Source organism: Anastrepha obliqua, chromosome 3 (assembly GCF_027943255.1).
Source record: "Anastrepha obliqua isolate idAnaObli1 chromosome 3, idAnaObli1_1.0, whole genome shotgun sequence".
NCBI lineage: Eukaryota > Metazoa > Arthropoda > Insecta > Diptera > Tephritidae > Anastrepha > Anastrepha obliqua.
The window spans coordinates 69,438,039-69,457,953 of record NC_072894.1 but is presented as its reverse complement, the minus strand read 5'-3'; the positions used below and the strand labels follow the sequence as shown (position 1 = coordinate 69,457,953).

At 37.3% G+C, this 19,915-nt stretch overlaps 1 protein-coding gene across 1 annotated transcript; it reads right to left on the bottom strand.

Annotated features, from left to right (window-relative positions):
• Window positions 1-4,120: 4,120 nt before the first annotated feature.
• Window positions 4,121-17,927, bottom strand: LOC129240118 (F-box/WD repeat-containing protein 7). The gene is made up of 8 exons (XM_054875640.1): window positions 17,737-17,927; window positions 11,319-12,650; window positions 9,220-11,250; window positions 8,975-9,156; window positions 8,681-8,906; window positions 7,690-7,900; window positions 5,237-5,408; window positions 4,121-5,165 (listed from the first exon to the last, which is right to left on the bottom strand). Exons 2-8 carry the CDS (start codon window positions 12,609-12,611, stop codon window positions 5,054-5,056), a joined length of 4,227 nt encoding a protein of 1,408 aa, XP_054731615.1. The 5' UTR covers window positions 12,612-12,650; window positions 17,737-17,927; the 3' UTR covers window positions 4,121-5,053.
• Between the last annotated feature and the right edge of the window lie 1,988 nt (window positions 17,928-19,915).

Genomic DNA, 19,915 nt, shown 5'->3' with positions numbered 1-19,915 from the left:
AGATTTTGTCGTTTTGCTTATTAAAAACTGCTTCAACAGTGAAAATAATACATATTTTCTTGGCCGTTGACCGCGTGCAACCGAAGAAGCTGCTTGTATCTGTTGACGACAGTTGAACGACGGAAGGCTTTCATGTAGATCTAATTAGCCTTGACATGGATCTGGTCTATACTTTAATTTCCTTGGACATGATTTTCTGCTTTCTAAGGGAATATCTGCGAATTCTTTCTCGAACGACTTTTATGGCTGCACTGGTTCGAACCACGCAAGGTCGACCACTTCTTTTTCTGTCTGTCACTTCAGACGTTTGGGAAAAACGATTGACCGTGCGGATAACAAACATTCCCGAAATATTAATGCATGCGATTTTCTTTAGCTTCCCGCTCCATTGTTAACAAGCGAAATTGGCCACGAAACTAAGTATAATTTATGTAAGTATGTGTAGACAATGCATACCAACAAAAGCAAAAATAACGGAATTTTTTCTGGGCATTTGTTCTCGCCGTATGCACTGTAAAATGTCACAGAATTTATGGCAACTATGTAAGTAGAACCGACTTTCGTGGAAACGGCTGTAGAGATATCTCCTGTGCCTATGAAGAGGTTTAGCCTCCAGCAGGGGTTGTACCTACGGTTGCACACAGCAGCAACTGCTAGCTGAGCATAGATGATGGGGGAATACTTACCTATGTAGATACTTTTAAGGGGTTAGGGGTAGTTAGAATTTTCAAAAAATTAGATTGTTTTTTTGCATTTTCTTAAAGTATAATATCTTAAAAATATTGTGTGAAAAGGTTGGAGTAAATCCGACAAATGCCTTCCGAGTTATTCAACAATTAACAAAGGGAGCACCGGAGCGTTCGACAGCAAGTGGCTAGCAGCAGCTGCAAGCGGATAAGCGCGCTAACGATAACACATGAGAAGGTAGAATGCTACGTAGATAACAGCAAATCGATATTTTGGAAGCTGCTATGACGGCTGAAGAACTATTATATGGCCCAGGAATAGATAACACAGTGTAAGTAATTAAATAATTCTACACAAATCGGGGGCAAAACTTTAAATGCGTTTTTCTCAAAACTATATTTTTTGAACTGGTGATCACTGTAACTTAAAACCCACTTGGTAGATTTCAATAAAATGTATACTGCTTTTGAAAAACAATAAAAACTCGTGCCTGATCGAAGGATTTTGTCTTTTTTTTTTAATTTCGTTTTTTTTTTTCAACAATTAATTGTCGGTTTTTCTCTCGAAAATCTGAAAAATATTTCCTGAGGCCGCCATTTTGCTTTTTGAAAAAAAGGCACAAGATTAATAATAAATTAATAAAACTAATTTCTCTTGTCCGATTGATTTTAGATGAATCTCCAAGGACTTGACATGATCACAGCAATGGACTTCTGGAGAAAGGGGCTTCACACAAACAGCGATAACTTTTACAATTATTAATTACTATTTAATTCTGCTAAAGTCAAGTCGAAACATGATGCGTTAATGCTATGTTTTTATTTTTGTAAAATAAAGCAATTGACTGCAAAAAAAAAAAAATATTGAAAATCGTAATTTTTGTCGGGCCTCTGACTACCCCTAACTCCTTAATATTTAACATGTGTAAGCTGCAAGCGGCCGCCGTAGCCGAATGGGTTGGTGCGTTACTACCATTCGGAATTCACAGAGAGAACGTTGGTTCGAATCTCGGTGAAACACCAAAAACACCATTTTTCTAATAGCGGTCGCCTCTCGGCAAGCAATGGCAAACCTCCGAGTGTATTTCTACCATGAAAAAGCTCCTCATAAATATCTGCCGTTAGGAGTCGGCTTGAAACTGTAGGTTCTTCTATTTGTGGAACAACATCAAGACGCATACCACAAAGAGGAGAAGGAGCTCGGCCAAACACCCAAACAGGGTGTACGCGCCAATATATATATAAGCTTCACGATTCAAAAACTCGTTAAAATTGTTGAAGTCATTATCAAAATCAGTCCCTGTTCGCTAAAAGTTCCGTATGCTGCGTATAAAAATAAAACGCTGTTTCTATTATTTTTACGTTCACTGTATTTTATTAATCAATTTATGAATTTATTGCGATTATAGATATATGTACTTGTTTGCATTTGTTATTGTATAGATGCAACTAAGTTGTTTGTTTTTTAGGTTTTTAGTATACTAAATATTAGATGCATACATTAATGTTTTACAGTGACAGCTGATACGCTCGTGCGCACGCAGATCAAGCAAACAACAAACGTACGTACAAACAAGCGCTTGTGGGGCGTCCCAAAACGGATGAAACGATGAATGAACGACTCATACATGTGTAAGTGTGTTTGTTTGTAGGTATACATATGTATATACATATGTGTATTGATTATGTTGTGGACTGAGAAGCCAACGCGTGTTGCTTAGCTTGTTTCTGCTCTGTATTTTATGCGACGGCGTTATTTGGACTTGGACTTTTTTTTGTTTTCTTTTTTTTAACTTTTCGCATCTCTTCGAATTGTTGCTCTTTTATATTTTGTTTTGCTTCACTTTACTTAAACTGATACCGTACAGATTGTTAAAATTAATTACTAATAAATCAGTCTATAATTAAAATTTAATATTCAATTTGTTTGCTTATTAGCTTCACCAGAACGAATCCGTTGCAACAACACTTTCCACTGGCATTCCGTACAAAGCCCAGAGAGATTCCACAATGATAGTTTTGACGTTTGTAAACAAATCAGCTATTTTGTATTGTTGTAGTGCTGGACTTGCCGTACGGCACGAATTTGGCGCTCTCTATGCGAAAATATGTAGACTATCAGTGAAATGCGGTGCTGCAACAGGCTCATTCTGGCATGTCTATTACTTAATATTTATATTTATTATACGCATACGCACACATGAAAGGGCTCTGAGCGCAGGTTGCACTTGCCGTGGTTTGTAAATAAAAAATGGATTACTACCACAAAGCTGACACTGCATGCCAAGCGTTCCAAGCGCTATGACTAGCTATAGAAAACAACTGAAAGCCATAGCCTCGACAAGCTCGGTATGGAGTGCTAGCTTAAGGGATTGCATGTTTTAACTCTTGACTTTCATTCAAGCGATGCCAATGCATGTGTGCGTTCGTTTTTTTTTTTTGTTCTTTAACCAAATATGTACTCCATAAATTTTCTTATTAATTCAAACTTATGTTGGCGTGTATGCCTGTGTTTTCGATATTACTAGCTGCGATAGGTCTACATTTCTTCAATTAATTAATTTTGCGTATTGGTGTGTATATATATGAATATGCGTTACGATTTTCTTTAACAGAATGCTTAAAGTATCGTCAAGACTATATTCGTGGTAAATATGCACACAATTACGTGTAACAAGTCAAATTTGGAAGTTAGGAAACCGTAGTTGGGCGCGGGTAATTCTAATATAATAAAATTGATAACTGCAATTTCAAAGGTGAATTATTTATAAACGAATTACAATAATGTTGGAGTTTTGCTACGAACGAAGCTAACGAATCGGGAAACTAAAAATAGAACTATTTAATACAAAAATATTCCCTAACAACTGTATGCGAATGTTTGCTTTCATAACATAATTTGAACAAAAATATTATATTAACATGATGACTCTTCAAACTTGAATCGTGTAAAAGAAAAAAACAAATTTTATAACAAATTACGCATCACCAAACCATTGCGCGGGACACGCAGCTGTTGGTGATTTCTGTGGAAGAACATAATTTTTAATTGAAAGTCTAAATAAAATCTAATCGAATTACTGCAGATTGAAGACTATGCTTTCGATCGCACAGTTTTTGCATTGTAGTTTTCCCCTTTAGCACACAAATATTTAACAGGTCAATGCAATGTAAAGCGGAAGTAAAAACTTAATGAAGAAATCTGAGTTGAAAAATATACAAAGAAATTTAAAGACAAGAGTGATAAGCGGGTTATTCTTACAATAATTTGAAACAGGCGAAATGGGATGGGCAAAATTTTTTTTCTCGTATATAATTGTAAACCGCACCGCATACGTATACGTGATTTTAAAGTTTATAAAGCTCTCATTGAATGTGGTCTATATTTTTATAGATTTTCGCTCGCGGGTCATATATCCTCATAGTCAAATGAATTCATTTTAAAATGTGTTTAATACAAACTCAATAATTAAAACTAGTAGAAATAAACATTAAAAATATAAATTAGTTGTACTAGTAAAACAAAAAGGTCTGCAACCTTTACATGTGTTTATAAATTTCTGTTTGCGTAAATCCTAAACGCAATGCATACTTTATACCAAAATAACATATTCTACTTTCTATACCTCTCTCATTTTTTATTTTAATCTTTTTTTTTTTGTTACTTGCATTTATAGCAGCACATACACAATTGCCATTCTATTCACTTGCTAGACGTAAATACTAAGCATAGCAAATGGCAGAACGTATTTTCAATACGTTGACATTACATAATGTACCTAATTGGAAGAAATATTAGTGTAGACTTCATTCAATGCATATATGGGTATAATATAAACTGCTATTATTGAAGTGGTAATCACTTTGAAAATGATGACAATTTAAAATGGGCCATTCCTTCTCAAATATGACAGTTTACTTTTTTATTCTTATTTTAGGTTCTTCTATCCTCATTTCCCCAATTAGGTAATGACCTTTTTTATAATGTCGAAAATTCTGTGTTAATTGTGTCGGACAATTCCGCTGACAGATGAATATTTCTTCAGACGTTATAATGCAATATAATTGTTGTAGGCACTCCCTAATTTGGAAATGGGCTAACCGTTAATTTTTTCGCAAGAAACTTAGGAGGTAAATCCTTATGAGAAAGATGTGTGACGCGCGTGGTGTACAGGACATTACAAAACTCATATTATAAGACAATTTCATTGATTCCCCCCACCCCATATGTCGTTTGCAGAGTTTGTTTTGAAAGTTTTTTCTTTTACAAATACTACCTAGGACTACGAATTTTTTGCTCTTTCGGTGTAATATGTTTAATATATGAATTTTTGTTTGCTGCAGTCTGCAGTCTGTAGCAACATCTTCTATGAACATTTTACACAAGCTCCCTCCACATCAAAGTCTAAAACCATGAGTTTCGTTTCCTCTGTGCCGTTACGCGAACCCACAGCGCATATTAATTTGGTATCATTTGCTCTACAAAGACATAGAAATATTTCTATTAGGTATAAAATAATATTGTACAAACACGTTATCTTATTACTTACCTTATACGCCACACAACACCACCAGAGCCACCCGAGTCTAAAGCTACCAAATTACGTATGAATTCACCAGTTTTGACATCCCATAATTTTACTGTGCCATCATCCGAGCTTGTAACTACAAAACGCGAATTGAATTGCAGACAAGTTACCGCTGACTGATGTTTATTCGGACCTTAGATATGTAGAAAAATATTATTAGCACATTCAGCTGAAACCATTTGCAATATAAAAGTGTCGAAAAACCAAAAACATATTTGGACGAAATGTTTGTCGACTAACTGATGTTTATTAGAACCTTACATAGATATGTAAATAACATTTAGGCAGGCAGGTTCTGAAATCCGGGTGAAAGTGCATATGAAAATGAATCTAAAAACGACTGAATTTCATTTTCGTGCTAGAATTTCGTTAACTTTTTACACTCGGACTTGATTCACCCTCAAGATTAACATCAAACAACTGACAACCAACTGCCAATTAAACAAATTTGTACTTTGAAAATTTGGTTGAAAATAATATAAAGATACTGTTTTCATGTAAATATATAGCGAGGCGTGCAGACGAGTTCCTATATTGACATTCCCCAAAAATGCACGGGAAATTCTGCTGAAGTGATAGTCGTAGGCCGGATATAAATTCGAGTCGTTCCGGTGACGTAGAACTCAGAAATAAAATAGGAAGATCCTTAGGGACTATTTCAATCCATTAGATGTTACTCAATTGGTGTATGTTTTATTGCAATATATAACATACAAATATATACGCATATAGCCTTATTGCAATGGGACGAAGTACTGTGACAAACCCGAGCAGCATTTTTTTCAAAACTTTGTCACAGCGGAAGCCATTGGCTGCGTATGCGGAACACATATGCAATCAACAAATCCGCACGAAAGTCCCAGCCGTTTTTATATTGTAGAATCGGAGTAGGAGGACTTCAAGTGTCTTCACTACTGGGAAAAGGAGAGTTATCGGACAATACGATTCCCCTTGATTGAAGGACTTCCCAGTGGGACCACACTCCCTACTTTTCACTTGTCAGAAATTATGAGATTGGCCATGGACAAGTTGAAAACCTTTTTGAGTCATCGTACTTCCAATAGATCCAGGTTTTTCAGCATCAATATGTTTAGTCCATCACGACCAATGCCTTTAGAGGCTTTTGCTTTTCTGAAGGCTCTCTGAAGCTCATTGATGGAGAAAGTAAGTGGCGCACGGCTGTTCGACAGTCTGCTGGCACGACACTTTTACCTATCGACTGGAGGATGCAAAGTGATTTGCTAAAAGCTCGCGGAGCTCTTCGAACCAACGAAGAGCAACCGTTGTTAAAGGTGATTGCCACTTTGTTGTTGTGCTTCGTCGGATTCGATAGAGACCTTTGGGGGGACCAGAGCTTACACCAGTGGTAAAGCTGCAAGCTTTCAAGTGTTCCTCCAATTTGGTCCGCTTACGCTGGGTGACCAGTTGCCGAATCTCCAGATCCCAGATCCCGAGGGTCCCCGGGATGGGCTTGGTGTAGGCGGTCACGCTTGTTTGATAAAACGGCTGCTTCGGCTGAAAAATTGGGAGGTATATCCCTAATCCTTCTAGCTGGAATGAAGCGAGCCGTAGCAGCAGTGATCTCCTCGCGGAGAGTGCATTAGCCTGTGCGCACATCGGTGGAGATGGGAAGAGTGGCGAAAGGGTCCTTGGTGAATTCCGTGAAAAGACCCAACTAGTTATCTTGTTCGGATAAACTCCGTAGAACTGTGGACGTTCTATTTACGCTACTGGTTGGATGCGCCAACAAATTGCGTGGGGTAGAAGCTGTTAGGGCGCCAGATGGCGACAGCAACATGCCGTGTTAACCACCCCCTGCTGCCTTAAGGCCTGAGCAGGTCTTAAGATAGCACCACCCGTTTGACTGCTGCATGTAATCGATGTTGAGTTTGGGTGGAGCCGCTGTTGTTGTTGTTGTTGTAGAAGCATAAACATTCCCCATACATATATGATACATATATGAGGAATGCTGCTGAAGTGACGGTCCTTGGCCGGATATAAATCCGGGTCGTTCCGGTAACGTAGAACCGACTGTCGTGGGAACGTGGACGGAGCCGTCTTTACAGTTGGGTCCAGGGTTAGGTTCAATGCCAGCCCAGAGGAAAAGTATTGGGAGCAGTTTTGCTGCATGGAGCTGCTCCAATGACCATAAATGAGGAATGGTGCACCAGACAGGGCTAGTTTAGTGAGGCGATAGCCCTTGGTCGGGAAAAGCCAAGTTATTCTGGTACGTTGAACCGACCGCATGGGAATGTCGGATTCAAAGTGAATTTACTTAATATTCATTCGGAAGTGAATTATAGAACCTGCCTGATTAGAAACCTTTTGTGTACAAATTCAGTTGCAGTAATATGTAAACATATGATTGTATGGAAAAATAAAAACATATTTGTGCAAATCGCTTGTCTATTTACCTGATAAAGTTTGCAGGCATTGCCCTGTTGTGATGTCCCATACTTTTACCGTAGAATCGGCGTTACCTGAAACTAAAATATTCTGCCGCAATTCCATGCCAGAAGTTAGACTTTGATGTCCCATGAGTGTATGCTTACAATTGCCAGTCTCAACGTCCCATACCCGTATAGAAGTATCGAGTGATCCAGATACTACATGTGTACCGTCGAACTAATCAAGAGAACATAAATACATTAATTATTTTGGCTAATTTTATATAAATAAGATAAATAATTTATTATTATTTTTCTTTTTTTTTTTGTAATGTCCGTCCGTGATCCTTAGGCACCTTTTGTGGGGATTACGTCAGCCGTAGGCGAATAGGTTGGTGTGTGATACTATTCGGCAGAATCCGGGTTCGAAAACCAAAGTGGGTATGAAACACTTTTATTTTGTTTTCGCTGTTAACAAGTTTTCTCTAAAAACGGCCACCCATCGGAGGCATTGGCAAACATCCAAGTGTATTTCAGCCATGAAAAAAACTACTACAATAACAACAATATATATAATAGTCAATAGTAAAATATATTATATATAATAGTCAAAACAATATTTGTTTTAATATAAATGGCAACTTGGAAACTGGTGGGACTTAAACGAAACTTTTTTATTTCATGTCTTATGGCCGTAGTGGAAATTGAATTCATGACCTTTGAAATATAGTTTTAGTTCTTATGTCGCGCACCTGGCTTAGATAGTGAAATGAGGTGGTTTCTCATGCAGAAATACACTCGGATATTTGCCATTGCCTGCCGAGGGGCGACCGCTATTAGAAAAAACTTGTTTATATTATTTGATGTTCATGCATGGAGATTCGAACCTACGCACTCCCGATTGGTAGTCACACACCAACACTTTCGGCTACAGCGGCGGTTTATATGAATACAATTTATGAGTTGCAATGAAACACTTTTAAGAGAAAAGTTTTTAACTTAAAGCAAAACTAATTACCTGTAAGGAATAAACGCGATTTGTATGACCGGATAGAGTGTGCAAGCATTCCTGGCGTTCGGGATGCCAGATCTTCACCATATAATCATAGGCACCCGACACAATTAATTTGCCATCATATTGCACACAACGCACAGCTGCCAGATGACCGACCAACACATGAAGGCAGGACCCCTGCTCTATATCCCATACGCGCAAAGTGGCATCGCGAGAACCGCTAACGACCCTGTTAATAAAATAAATAAATTTATTTCTTTACATTTGAAAGCGAGTTAAAAATTAGTTGAAACTTACTTATTGCCGTGTAAATGCATACATCGTACGGTGGAGGTATGCCCCAGCAACGTGTGCAAACATTGACCAGTATCCATGTCCCAGACTTTTAATGTACGATCGGTACTACCTGAGATTATAATTTTGCCCGACATCTGCGAGGACCAGACACCACCGGTGTGGCCAACCAGCGTACGCAAACACTACATATTTAAAAAATAAAAATATATTAGAGTATATCGTTATAAATTTTGCTCTCAACCTACCCTGCCAGACACAGCCGACCACACTTTCAAAGTATTGTCATCCGAGCCGGACACTATGCGATTACCCGAGAATTGCAGGCATGTGATCACGTGATCATCATGACCTTTCAACACCTTCGGCTCCCGTATTGGACGCGATCGCCAATTCATTTCGATTATATGCTGCCGCATGTACGCAGCTTTCCATGGGGACGCAATTGGAGGCATATTACCAGCACGCCCGCGTTTCGGCCGATCTGTACGTGGTTCGGTGAGTATTTGCGCCTTTCGGCATTTTTCCTTCCATAGCAAATTATCGTCGCACAAAAATCGCCAACTGCGGCAAGTCTGTGCGGCACGCAACAAATCTTTTGGCTCCAAGTAGGTGAGTACCTGAAGCGCTAACTCACGCGGCAGCAACGAAATAAAGTCACGTTGGAATTGCGGTTCAATTACTTTCATCATGTGACGTACTTGAGTTGGCTCGCAATGCTCAATTAGCCGATCAATGGCCATAAGTCGTTCAACATGTGTCCAACGGTGAAATTGTGTCAGCCAGTGCTGTAACTCGGGTGGTGGATTCTCACGTGTGGGTATGATAGAACGCGGGGTTCGACGACCCATTGAAGAATTGATGCTAGATGTCAATTGCGACAGTGGTGTAGATGGTGTAGGTGGTAAAGCTACTAAAGCACTATTGAGGCGTGCCGTTGACGTAAAGTCATATGCTATGCGTTTTCTACTGTTGGCATCATCCATATTTGAGCTGGTACCACTACTGGTCACGGCAGCACTGGAGTCAACGTCTAACAAACGGCTTTCATTATATTTTCGCTTACGCTGTTGTGCATTAAAGTGTGCACAGGTGGCTGCATTCTCCGTTGTGGAGTTAGCTACGCTATTACCGACCACCTCCTCCGATATCGAAACCATTTGTATATAATTTGAAAGGTCGCCATCCTTAGTAGCACAGGAGGCACTAGCATTTCCAAAAGATATATCTGCTGCATCTGTATCAGTCTCATTTAGGCTGGTGTTGCTACCGCCATGACTGCTATTGCTGCCGCTACTGCTGCTGCTTTGATTACATGTACAAATCTCTTCATCGGAAGTATTCTCGTCACAGTCGGCCCATGAAGATTCATCATTGTAGTCAGCCACCACGGCTGCAGCCGCTGCTTCGGCCATCACTTTAAAAGCCGCTGTAATTACTTCCTCAGAGGTATTGTTGCGATTCAGTTGAGCCGCCAAGTCTGAACGTCGTCGGTTTCGGCTGGGCGTTAGATGGAAGTTGACGCTATTACCAGATGCAGCAGAAACAGCTGAACCACCGATTCCCGCATTTGCAATCCCGCCGCGACCGAGATAACGCTCATTGGTCTGTGCGCTAGCGTGCACCTGTCGTAAACTCTTCATGGACGGAGCATATTGACAACGAGCAGATGAAGTTGAAGGTTGAGGGTCATCGAAAACCGAAACCACTGCTGCTCCTGTAGCTGCTGCTGCGGCTACTGCATTGCTTTCTGCTTCTGCCACAGCTGCATGTATTGAGCTGGTACGGCTGCAACCACCCACATCTGACCTATCAACAAATCCAACTAGTGGTTGTCGTTGACGGCAATTAGTAGTTGAAGCGCTGCTCATAAGACTATCATTTGAATTAGAGTTGGAGTATATTTCCGCGCCTCTTTCACCTACTGTGCAAGCAGAGGAACCTGGCAGTGACGATGATGATGAAGCCGATGGGGCAGTGGGTGCTTCCACAATTACCGAGGACGATGAGGACGAAGATGCAGAAGTAGATCCGGAAGAAGACGTACATGTATGGGAAGATGAGGATAATGAATTCAGACTGTTATTGTTGCCTGTGTGTTGTAATTTCAATTGAATTTTGGAATTGTTGGCACTTGTCCGATCTTGAAGAGGCTGCAATTGACCTGGCTGAGAATGACTTAGAGTAGAGCACAAATTAAGTTTGGCAGTTGATTTGGTTAAACGACTGTTGTAGTTTCGGCTACTCGTTGGAGTTGACGCCAGATCCTTGTAAGCACACTATGAAAAAAAAATTATAAATTAATGCTTTTACCCGGCTTTCCAAGAATAATATTAAAATTGCATACCTTGCTGTCCGAAGAAATAGCACGACCAGTACCACTGCTGTGACTGCTATTATTTATATTGCTGCTACTGCTTGGACAATCATCTCCCAGCTCCAACTGTTCCTGTTGGCCTCTTGAGTTCTGTTGCTGATTTTGCATACATGTCGACTTAATCAGCCTCAAATTAAGCATATTTTTGGTCTTTAACGAGCTACTTTTTAAAACTATACCACCCGTCAGCATTTGTTCCGTCTCGAACTCTCGGCGTTCTATTAAGTCCATAGATTCGATGTCTGCCATGCTGGGCGTTGGCAATAGGACTATCTCATTTTCATTGCTTTTTGAACTGGAAGGCTTTTCCGTATGGTTATTAAAACTGTAGCCACTACTATTTTCCCTTTTTGTATTCGCTGAGTTATTAATATTCATTTTTTTCAATCGAAAAGACATACGATCTGGCAGTAATTCAGTGCCGCTAATTCCTTCAAATGTGGTGGCTGCGTTAGAGTCCTCTTGGGGATTTCGGCCTCTGTCTTCATTCACTTTACTGAAAGGCTCTGCTTCTTCTGTATGCATAAATTCGTCACTTAGGCGTTTCGGTTTTCCATTTTTCTCTCCAAATTCACCTTTTACTCCCGCATTACTGAGTTGAGCGTGATGTTCCTCCACCACTGGTGTTTCGAGGAAAATTGTCGCACCTCCATTTGTTACAATAACGCTGCCCATTTGATTGCTGGTACTATTGGTCGAAAAGCGACTAAGCTGGTTATCGCTATCATTCGTGCAATGTCGCTCAGCTGTGGTATTCGCAGAAGTCAAATCGTCATCTCCCGCTTCTGGCACAACATCATCGTCATCATCATCTTCATCATCATCATCATTGATTACATATACCTCAGATACATTAAAAAATTTGTTTTTGCAGGAGGTGCCGTCCGATACCTCAACTAATTTTATGGTATCCGAAGAAGAACTATCATCAACCACAACCTCTCTATGCACATCTGAGCAGCTCGGCGGTAATGAGTTTGATGAACTTATTTCAAATGTTTCCAGCACTCCAGAAGTGGTAGTTTCATCATCCAAAACTTCGGCAAAATCATGTTGCGAGTCAACAAATTCCTCCTGTAGCAGCGACATTGAGGCGGTGTGCAAGCCGCTAGATGTTGAAGGTTGTTCGTCCAGTGATAATGAATCCGATTGTGAAAGCGGCTGATGCTTTGCGGCAGAAGAAACGACAATCGTTGTTGCCGTAAAAGGCTGTTTAATGCCCAATGTGATTGAATTAATAGACGCGCGACATATTTCTTCCATAATATGGTACAACCAACAGATGTCTCACAAATATGTACGCTATAAAACAAAGTTTCTCATTATAGTATTTATTCACAAAATAAAAAAGTATATATCAAAATTTAATATTTTTTTTGCCAGACTGTAACTGGTTGGAGTTCAACTATAATAACACATCCAATGATGTACCATATGCTGTTACACAAACCCCGAAATAGTTAGACGAAATTTGACCAAACACTGACAATATTTATATCAGAGTTGCATTTTTCACAAGATGAATATTATATCACAACAGGCAATATCAAATAACTTTGAGAGTTGTTGTTCGGCTTGCTTCTTCTAAGGTGTACACTAAAAACCTTAAACATTATACTCTCTGAAGGCCAATATTCACGAGGAACTGCCGTAACCTCATCATAAATGCTCCAAAATAGTAAGAAAAAAGGGCCCTGAATGTGCGTCACAGTAAATTACATCAATATTGACCACGGTCATTGACATTAATATAGCTCACTAAAATGTTCATAATTCTCATGTGTCAATTAGAGATAGAACACCATGTAAAACATCGATTTATGGCGGCACCATATACAATTTCTGGAATATTAATGATATAAGTTAGTTAAAAATAAACAGATTTCCAATTCTTTAATTTTAATTGATTTCACTAGAAATGTTTTCACACACATAAATACGCAGCTTTTGATTACAGAACAACCACACGTCCCGTACCAACTGCGATTACGTAAATTGGAGACAAAATAAAGTAAAAAAAGCTTAAAACAACCATCCCAAAAAGTTCTCAGAGCACTACACACATCATACACTAAAGATGATCATCTCGCACAAAATTCCCACAAGCAGATATTCAGCAAACAATACAATATGCTGGTTGTTATAGACGCGTACTCACGCTCGCAGGCGTGCTGACGAGCTCAACTCATCTCGACTCCATTGGGTTGTTCAAATTTAAAAATTCCCATACACATACTACAAAACCTTTAAAACGGCCAACAAGTAAGCCAGCGCAACAAAAGCCGTTTAAATTACACCAACAATAACAACAAAAATAACAAATGAAACGACAACGGCAATGATGGTAAAGAAAAACAACAACAACCATATTAAATAACTGATCACAAACAGTACCCATTGTCTCACGTCCAAATGACTATTCTCATTAAAGCATACATATATATAAATGTATGTAAGTGAGCCTACATACATATGAACATATATAGGAAAGGAAGAATATATAAAGCGAAAATCACAAACACACTAATATACGTGTACTGCAAAAAATATCATTGGAAAAACAACATAAGAGCACGCAGCAGCCAGTCAACTAACCGACCAACGAGCGATCCAACAATTTAACGTGCCAGGCTGAGTGGTAGCTTTTGCTGTAAAAACAACAAAATAGCAGTAAACTCAAAAACACAATACCAACAACGTTACAATCAAAAGGAAATCACAAAAGTGCATCAAAGCAGAGTGAACGAACGACTACGATCAAACGACCGAGCGCAACCAAAATGAAGACGACCCTCAATGGATATGTGTAAATGAACCGAACTGTCGAGAGGAGCGAATGATCGAAAAAACATGAGTCGAATGAACTGCAGCCGGAGACTGCTGACGACGAAACTTGTAAAATTGTGAAGGGGCAGTAAAGGAATCATTGCGAAAGCAATAGAGAATCTGCTATTGTGCATAAGAGTTGAACCATGGAATGTACTGGTATGTACACTTTACCGCAGAAATTGTCTACCACAAACGAAACAGGGATACTATTGTCGATGTATGCGACAGCCAGCTGTTGGGTTTCAGTAGATCTCAATGTTTCATACATTATTCGCTCGGATGTAGGAATGTATTGACACTCATAATTGGTGTGGGCTCAACACTTGTGCTTTTGTAGTAGTCTGCTTATTTTTACTTAATACAGATAAGAAAATTTTTACTGGCAATGATTCATATTGATTAATTCTGTATAAAAAGGACATCAAAATTGCTCAAATTTAATCATTCTTCGCACAACGCAGAAAAACTTGGTATTCTTTATATTTTCCACTGAATATTTTGTAACAGTGGTTTTACATATTTTTCTAGATTACTGTTCATTGATGGCCGTATGATTATAGAAACAAAAGTTATTTAAAATGTCAGCGATTTCAATGTTTTCTCGTCAGTATAAACTAACTTCCGCTAACATTTTTAATGGTTCTATTTCAATTATTAGTTAAGATAATTAATGTAAATTTTTTTGTTTTAAAATTGTTAGTGGGCATGAAAATGGGAAGATGACCCCCACTGCTCACTTGAAAAGAATTTTATTAGGGACCTTTACGCAAAAGGACCTTTTACAAAACAAACAAATTATCAAATGTTTTAGTACAGACCAAAATATTCTTAGAAGAAATAAAGTTTGAAAGACGCCTGCGGGAAAGACTACAGAGGACACGGCTATCTTTAAGAAAAGTAAGCGCAACCCTTTTAAGTCCTCGAGAGCGATAAAGCTGGAAATAATTTAGGAAAATAGCCCGAATATGTATATGCATCAATGGGAAAAAACCGAAAAAAATATCAAAACACGTTTGTTTTTCGCAAATGCCCACACAAGGAAATAATATTTTTTACGGACGATATAAAAATTGGTATGGTTCCTATGGGAAGACTTTTGTTCAATGTGAACAAAACCAACAGTGCAACACAACAAAGAACGTTAAGCATGATAGCGGTATCTAGAAAATCCTATTATTGAAAAGGAGTTGGACTAATAGTGAAAATAAATGGCAATATGGATAAGTTTGTTCATCTTAATATTCTCAAAAAATAAACGATGGAGTCAATTCCTTTTGAGCCACTAAACTGGCATTTCATACAAGATAACGATTCCAAGTATACAGCAAATTTGGAAAAAATTGGGTGGAATGATATTAATTTATTTTTGTTTTACTAAGTTATTCAGTAAAAACAATAATCATTTTATGTACGTTATTGCAGGGAAATGCGCTATTTCTCTGTCCATGGCTGTGTGTACATACATACATAGATATTTCTTCCCACCACCTAAAATTTAATAAACACCCTTCCGTACTTTAAGTGACAAATTTTGCATCGGCATTTGAAATATACAAATATACCCATGCTCAGAACACAGACATTGCCCGTGTCAACGGCGGTGAGCTTACCTGACTACGATTTTATTTCAATACACATATATAAGTACGCATGCATGAACATAAATATGAAAAAAGGTTTACCTATGCGAATGATTGTTGTATACAAAAGGGAGATAAATAAAAGAGCTCTCAATGGCATATCCCAAAATCAGATTCTTGCTTGACTACTGGTTGATGGGTAAAAGTCAACACAATGAACATGTCACAGCTGTGAATATGAAATCCGACGATTCGATGCACATACAAAGTTGGCTGCAGTTTCTAAAGTATTCTCTGGAGATGGGAATAAAATACAGAACAGGATGAGAGCCAAGTTTTTTTGGTTAAGTTTTATTCTCATATATGTACATATATACCTACATATATGATAGCATGTATGCAGGAATGTACCTAGTACGAATCGTATATATGAACATAGATAAATAATGTTGTAACGGAAATTGAAGTTATTTAATTACGAGTAAATTAAAATAAAATATCTTCACATCACAAAAAAAAACTTAAATTGTCTCAAAACGTTTAACATGTAAAGCACAATATTGCTATTATAAAACATTACTTAAACTGATAGGAATTAGTAGATGTATCTTTAGAATCCTTCTTAATAGAAGTTTAATTAATACCTCATATTTTGGAAGCAGAAGGGGTTCCATTGTAAATCTGGGGCTCTACCCTCTTACACAAATACAAATATAAAAAAACTTAAGTTGCACGTTAAGTATAAAATATGATCGAAATTCAGATAGTAACCAAACAAACACAAACATGAAAAGGAAAATGCTAGCACAGATAATAGAAAAGGACAAAATCGAAGGTATTCAAGAAATTAAAATCATTGCACAGGTAGTTAAAATACCTTTCGTTAATATGTATGTATCTACATATATGTACGTATACATGAGGTTTTCCTTTAAATCGTTTAAATATACATGTATAAATTTGTCGGTAAAAGAAAATTGTTCATGGGGATTACTTTTATCTCCAAAACCAGAAGTTTACATTCTAAAGTTCTCCAAACATATGAAGTATTTACCTCATGTAAAATCGGATTTTATTGTTACTATGTGTAAAAAATTCAGATATATGTTGATACGAAAATTAGTAGTTATTCAGATCAAAAAACTTGGCATAAATATAAGATTTATTGGCTTCCAGGTTACCTTACTCAAGATAACGTACAAATAGACAACGCCGACGGCCAATCGTTTCATATGTATGCATATCAATTGATGTGGCGTCATGCAGGTAAACATTCCCCAGCAAGTTAACTTTTTAGTAATGTTGTCTACTAATTAAGTGACAACGAATAAATTCAACCCTTCCTTGCCTTATATAGAATATTGTGTATGGACTAAAAAAAGAGCTTCAGCAAACAACACTGTAGCGAAAGCTGAAAAATGATCAAGCAGGAAGGTAGCGCCGCAATAGCGAATCCCGCTGCAACACCAAGAAAAAAATTTGGTGCACACAAAAACAACAAAAAAAAAAAGCTGAGAAAATGCCGACGTAGCAGAGCAAAGCAGCTCTGCCACAACGAGTTTCACTACAGCATACTCCGACGTATGACCACTATTACTCCACCACATACACAAAATCGCACACGCGCTCGCACCGCTATCAAGAAACGTCACGCACCCCAAATCAGGAATTTTTGGTTTCTTTTTCTTCCCTAGTTCCCCACCTTTTCACTTCTGCTATAACCACACTCGATGCACACTTTTGAACGCACAACGCACACTTACAAAGAGAACGATTGCACTTGCAAATTAACGAAAAAATTTCACTGCAAATGGCCTCCGTACGAGTATTTTGTAAGCAATTTTAGCACATTCTTTAATTATAGAGCTTTTTGAGACCATTGCTACTTCTTTTACGCTTCATTTAATTGCCTTTGTTGCTCCATCACATCACACTCTGAGGAATTTCAATTCTAGTAAAATTGAAAATCTTGCTCTCACCTTTCTGTGTACTTTACGCGAACCAAATTGCCGGGCCTTTACTATCCGTCGCGCTTGCTACGCCCTTAAATGTTAATTTAATTATTTTAGAATTTGTAATTTTTAATATGCACTTTTCTGCAAAAATTTACAATCAACGAGTTCTTTCTTGCAAACTGTCGAATTCTTCAGTGAGTGAGACGTACAAAAATTGCCAGCCATCAAAAAAAAAGACAGCTTCGTATTCATTCGTGCGGCCAGTGTGCTAATCTCAAAAATTTAGAGTTGCCGCTCACTTAAATATGTAGAATTTCGGAGCGATATGGCAGCACATTAACATTGGTGAGCACGATCAGCTTTTATTACACTTGAGAAATCTCTAAGCTCCAATGCGGTAGTATATATTAAAAATGTTATATCATATATTAAAAAAAATAAACGTTAATAAAATATTAACCTCAAATATATTTTACATGCTCTTTATTTTCATATCGTATGTATACATATGTTCATGTTAAATGAAGTTTTTCATATTTTTCGCTGTATTTAACTAAATAATTATAAAAATACTTAACAAATAATATAGCAGAAAGTTAAGAATTTTTTATCCTAATATTCAGTTTCAACTCCTTCCTTTTTAAGTGAAAATATATTATCTTACTTGAGGGGTAAGTGAGCAAGCTTTAAACTAATATGTCTTTAAATTTTCAACATACTAACACTTTTATATCTACTTATGTATATATAATATACATAATTTTTAGTTCAACTTTCAGTTGTTTTCTACATCTTTAAAATAAACTCGATTATCAAATTATTTGCAGCCAAGAATTGAAGTTACATAACACATGCTTGCGGAAAAGGCAAGGCTTAACCAAGTTATTCTGATAATTGCGTGTTTGCTTAAAAAATAATGTGTGGCAATGTGTGTAACATTAAAGCACAGATGAATCTATGCAATTAAGGGGTTATACGCAGTTATGACTTTCAAAAAAATCGATTTTTTTATTGCATTTTTGTAATGTACATATATTCAAAAGTATACGCACGAAATTTGAAGTAGATCTAAGCAATACTTTCGGAGTTATACCTAAATATGTAGAGATGCCTCGGCACGTTTTAAGGTAGGTATTGAAACTTTAAACGTGTTTTTTTCAAAACGGCATTTTTCAAGTCGGTGTACACGATATCTCGAAAACGGCTTGTTTGATCGGTCAACCGTTTTAACTCAATCTTTAAAGATACATTTTCTAGTAATTAATCGTTCCTTTTATAAATCTGATACTTATTTTCCATTTTATAATCAATTTACGGCCAAATTTTAACGTAAAAATCGAAATCATTTCTTTTAAAAGCTGCCATTTTGTGAAAATTCACTATTTTGATTAGCCGAACGATTAATTACTAGATAATCTAATATATTAACAAAATTTGTTTGGTTTTTTGATTTCAGATAATCCAATCCTGAGTTACGATGTACACCGTAAATCGTCTTTTTTTAAAGGAGGTTCCAGAAATCGCCTGCAGCGTGCTCTATAATCAACATTTTCGTAAATAAAAAATTTTGTTACGTTCTTGAAGGATGCTTTTATAACCGCCAAAAATTTTCAAATTAAAATATTCTGAAGTTTCTTCAGGATAAATCCTTGACAACCCGTCTTTTATTTGCTTCATAACTGCGTATAACCCCTTAAAAATATGCACCTTCGCTTACGTTATTTATTAAGAATATTTGTACGTGTTAATGCAAGGTTACACAAAATGCCACATTTCAGCATTTTATCAGAAACTGAACATTTAATCAAATCAGTAATGTAAACGATTTAAAATGAGATTTCTTCAAAAAATACCTTGTTTCAAAAAGAAAATGCTTAAGCAAAATATTATCGTTATCTTTTGAATCCAAATAATAGTGTGAAAAAGTGTTTTATACTACTTTCACATATAAGTAGAATATCCACTTGTTCTTGCTTAACTTCTAATCTCTAAGTAAGCCAGATTACCCATAAAAAATTTCTCTCCCGAAATCTGAGATTGTAAAATAATCGTATATTATTACTATACCTTTTTACATACAACCCTGTGTTTTCTGTGTTATCGACAATAGGTCTGTTCATGAAGCAAATATTTTATTTTTTAGATTTTTCCTGCAAACGATTTAATGAGTTGTTTGTAAAACTTGCAAATTATTAGTGCCCAT

What these genes read in the sequence shown, in the direction of transcription:
- LOC129240118 (XM_054875640.1), bottom strand. Translation starts at nt 12,611, where the DNA reads ATGGAAGAAATATGTCGCGCGTCTATTAATTCAATCACATTGGGCATT. An exon ending in CTATTTCTTCGGACAGCAAG is followed by an intron (nt 11,251 to 11,318) that starts GTATGCAATTTT and finishes TTTTTTTCATAG; the next exon opens with TGTGCTTACAAGGATCTGGC. An exon ending in ATGCATTTACACGGCAATAA is followed by an intron (nt 8,907 to 8,974) that starts GTAAGTTTCAAC and finishes TTTTATTAACAG; the next exon opens with GGTCGTTAGCGGTTCTCGCG.